The 2,925-nt window shown below is 41.9% G+C and overlaps 1 protein-coding gene across 1 annotated transcript in view; it reads right to left on the bottom strand.

The window, feature by feature from the left end:
- Positions 1-2,925, bottom strand: part of fancd2 (FA complementation group D2) — a 12,993-nt gene that overhangs the window by 3,792 nt on the left and 6,276 nt on the right. Inside the window, exons 24-32 of the mRNA XM_035661723.1 lie at positions 2,568-2,668; positions 2,346-2,461; positions 2,147-2,255; positions 1,955-2,053; positions 1,763-1,857; positions 1,533-1,688; positions 763-879; positions 331-459; positions 121-239 (exon numbers count right to left, since the gene is read on the bottom strand). Of these exons, the coding sequence (XP_035517616.1) occupies positions 121-239; positions 331-459; positions 763-879; positions 1,533-1,688; positions 1,763-1,857; positions 1,955-2,053; positions 2,147-2,255; positions 2,346-2,461; positions 2,568-2,668 (1,041 nt within the window). The remainder of the gene's footprint in view (positions 1-120; positions 240-330; positions 460-762; positions 880-1,532; positions 1,689-1,762; positions 1,858-1,954; positions 2,054-2,146; positions 2,256-2,345; positions 2,462-2,567; positions 2,669-2,925) is intronic.

The raw sequence follows: 2,925 nt of genomic DNA, 5'->3' as shown, positions 1-2,925 counted from the left end.
AGACATACATTAGGGACGAAACTGAACAGGACACGCTGCCACTTACTGTTGCTCTGACATTTCATACAGTTGAAAGATTTTATGTCTGACATAAAAGTCAGTGGTACTGTTCCTCCTCACCAGCTGAAGGTGGCGTTCAGGACCTGCAGGAGCAGCTGGTAGCCCAATGACATCAGCTGGTGCTCCTGAATATCTGTGGCTGGTCCGTCCACAACACCGTTGTTCTCAGACAGAAGCGTCTGTGGGGAAACAAAACACAGCAAATCCTACAGGCAAATGAAGAACGAGACAAGGTCTTCTCTCATATTTACAAATTGTTTGTGGCTGTACCTGAAAATGGTTGTGGCAGTTCTCTAGGTGTGAACAGAGGGTAGGCAGCAGCTCGACGCAGCAGGAAGCAATATCCTTGGAGCTCCTTTGTTGTAGATGGGAGAAGCCCACACTCTTATCAGTCCTTCCCTGCAGGAAAGAAAATACTTTGTTAAGTTTTGTATCATATAAGCATGCATATTACATTTCTTCATATTACAAAGCTTCTTGAAGCACAGATTCCGAAAGTTTACTTCAGGCCTTCATCTCATCTGCCTGCATAAAAAATATCTAGAAAAATAATAATGAATATTACAGTGCTTGAATTGATATTAAACTAAAATGTGTACTGTTTCTTGTGGCACGGGAACAGTTTTTCCCGCAGACATTGTCCAACACAGTCATAACTTCTCTAATCTGTGTTTATCACTGTATGCATCAGCTTTTCTGTACCTTGAAGAAAGGGGCTCTCTTGGCAGGGGCAGCTGTAAGACTGAACTCCAGTTTGCGAAGCATGTCCTCCAGCAGGAAAACCAGCTCAGCAGGACCCAGCAGAACCTCCTCTCGCACCTTAATCATGTAAGAATATTAGAAGAGATCTATAGCTTCCTGTGCATTAATGTATGTGGGGCAAAGATTTGTGCAATAGATTAGAACCAGCACTTGCTCACATAGATGACTGTGACTGTTTCACTGCAACCAAAATTAATTCCTATGCTTCCAAAAAGTGATCTCAGAGAGGATGGTTGGGTAGTAAAGTTCCTCCATATATATATATATATACTGTATATATGTCAGGATTTCTGCAGGTTGCAACTTTAAAAACCTTCAAAGGTTTAAGGCTTTTTAAAACCTTTATGAATGCAATTGAAGACCTCTTTTACATTCATACTGGCAAAAAAGTACAAAGGATATCATTTTGTAGTCATTATAACATGATCAATACATTTGTTTCCAAAAAACACATTCATGGCTGAAAATGCTAATTTAAACAGGTGACATTGACTTCATTAATCCAACCTATGTTTAAGAAAATCATATTTAAGACATTAAATGGCCTACAAATTAGATTATTGGATTTAAGACACCCTGTAGATGTGAGTTGATCCCTGACTAACCCCCAACCATCAAACCTAACTTTAAAAGCCATGATCATTCAAAAAAGAAACATATAAAAGGCCTACTCACTTTAATAAGAAAACAACACTTATTCCTTTTCCTACCTTGGTGTGGAGCTCAGAGTCCAACTCTGAGCGGGACAGCAAGCCACACTGCAGTACACTAAGCACCTCCATGTCCAGCTCCCTGAAAAACGGTCTGTAGGACACCAGACTGACACCTTGCCGGATCTCCTTTTCTTTTTCCTTCTCTGGTTGCTCCTTTTGCACAAGCAGAATCACCTTTTAGCTCAGTTATATCAAGTATGAGATGAATGTGAGAGGTCAAGATTTACCTGCTGCGTTTTATCTGCGTCAGTTGTCTCATCAAGCTGAGAGCTGCTCTCTGAGGAATTCTTACTAGGGGCCTTCCTCTTCTTTCCTGTGCCCTCTAAATGACATATGATAATTATGTGAGCACTTATTTACTTATAGAGTATTTAGTTTCAATAACATGGAGTAAAATATCTCCTGTTGGGCATGCTCACCTTTCTTTGCCTTATTCACAGGAGCAGTGGAACTAAGTATAAACCCATCTGTGCTTTCGCCATCAAAGTTGGCAACAGGTGGAACATAGCCGGTTGTTCCTGAAAAACATGTTAAAAAGTAGAATTGATACCACATGGCATAAAGATTGGGGAGATTTGTAGATCCCCAGTGTTGGTGGATCAAACACCCACCTGCCAAAGCCCTCTCCAGCAGTGTCTGGAGGTACGTGATGTTCTGCAGACGACTCATCACTTTCACCTTCATCTCAATTTCTTTTTGTCTACAGAATGCATTTACGACCTATCACAAAGACACGGCTTTAGTCACAGATCTCCTACTTCTGAGAAAAAAGTTGCACGCATCAGTAAAACCCATCTGACATGCAGTTACCTCTCTGAACCAGTTGATGGTGTGAAACAGCAAAGTACAGAGGAACTCCCTCTCAGCTTTTGACAGGCTCTCTATTTTCTCTACTACGCCCATATCTGTCAGGATCAGCGGGCAGCCTGTGTTCCAGGAAATGTTAACACACAGACACAGGTTATTTTTGCATCCACAGACATGATAACAAACTGGTTTCCAAGAGAAATGTGAAACTTCAAACTTCCTCACCCAGCAGGGCGTCGATCTCCTCGAGGTCGCCCTGGTGCTGTTTTTCCTCACAGAGTCTCAGGAGGCGAAAAAATGGTGAGAGACAGAGAGGAGACACTCGCCTGCCCCCAAAGAATACATGGAGAAACACATTCAGCACCTCATTCATAGCATGCAGGTTTTTAAGATATATACAATAAACTCACATAGTAAATCTGACCATATTGCAAGTGAAATAGATACACTGATCAGCAATAACATTATGACCACTGACAGGTGAGGGGAGAACACTGATTATCTGGTTATCATGGCACCCGTCAGTGCCAGAGCGACCTTGACAACCTTGTGTGGTCGGATCCAACAGACGAGCTACTGAAGC

This window comes from Morone saxatilis, unplaced genomic scaffold (assembly GCF_004916995.1).
Source record: "Morone saxatilis isolate NCDOM2014 unplaced genomic scaffold, NCSU_SB_2.0 Contig18, whole genome shotgun sequence".
NCBI classification, from domain to species: domain Eukaryota; kingdom Metazoa; phylum Chordata; class Actinopteri; family Moronidae; genus Morone; species Morone saxatilis.
Note: the sequence above shows the minus strand (reverse complement) of the source record. Positions and strands in the feature narration are given on the sequence as shown.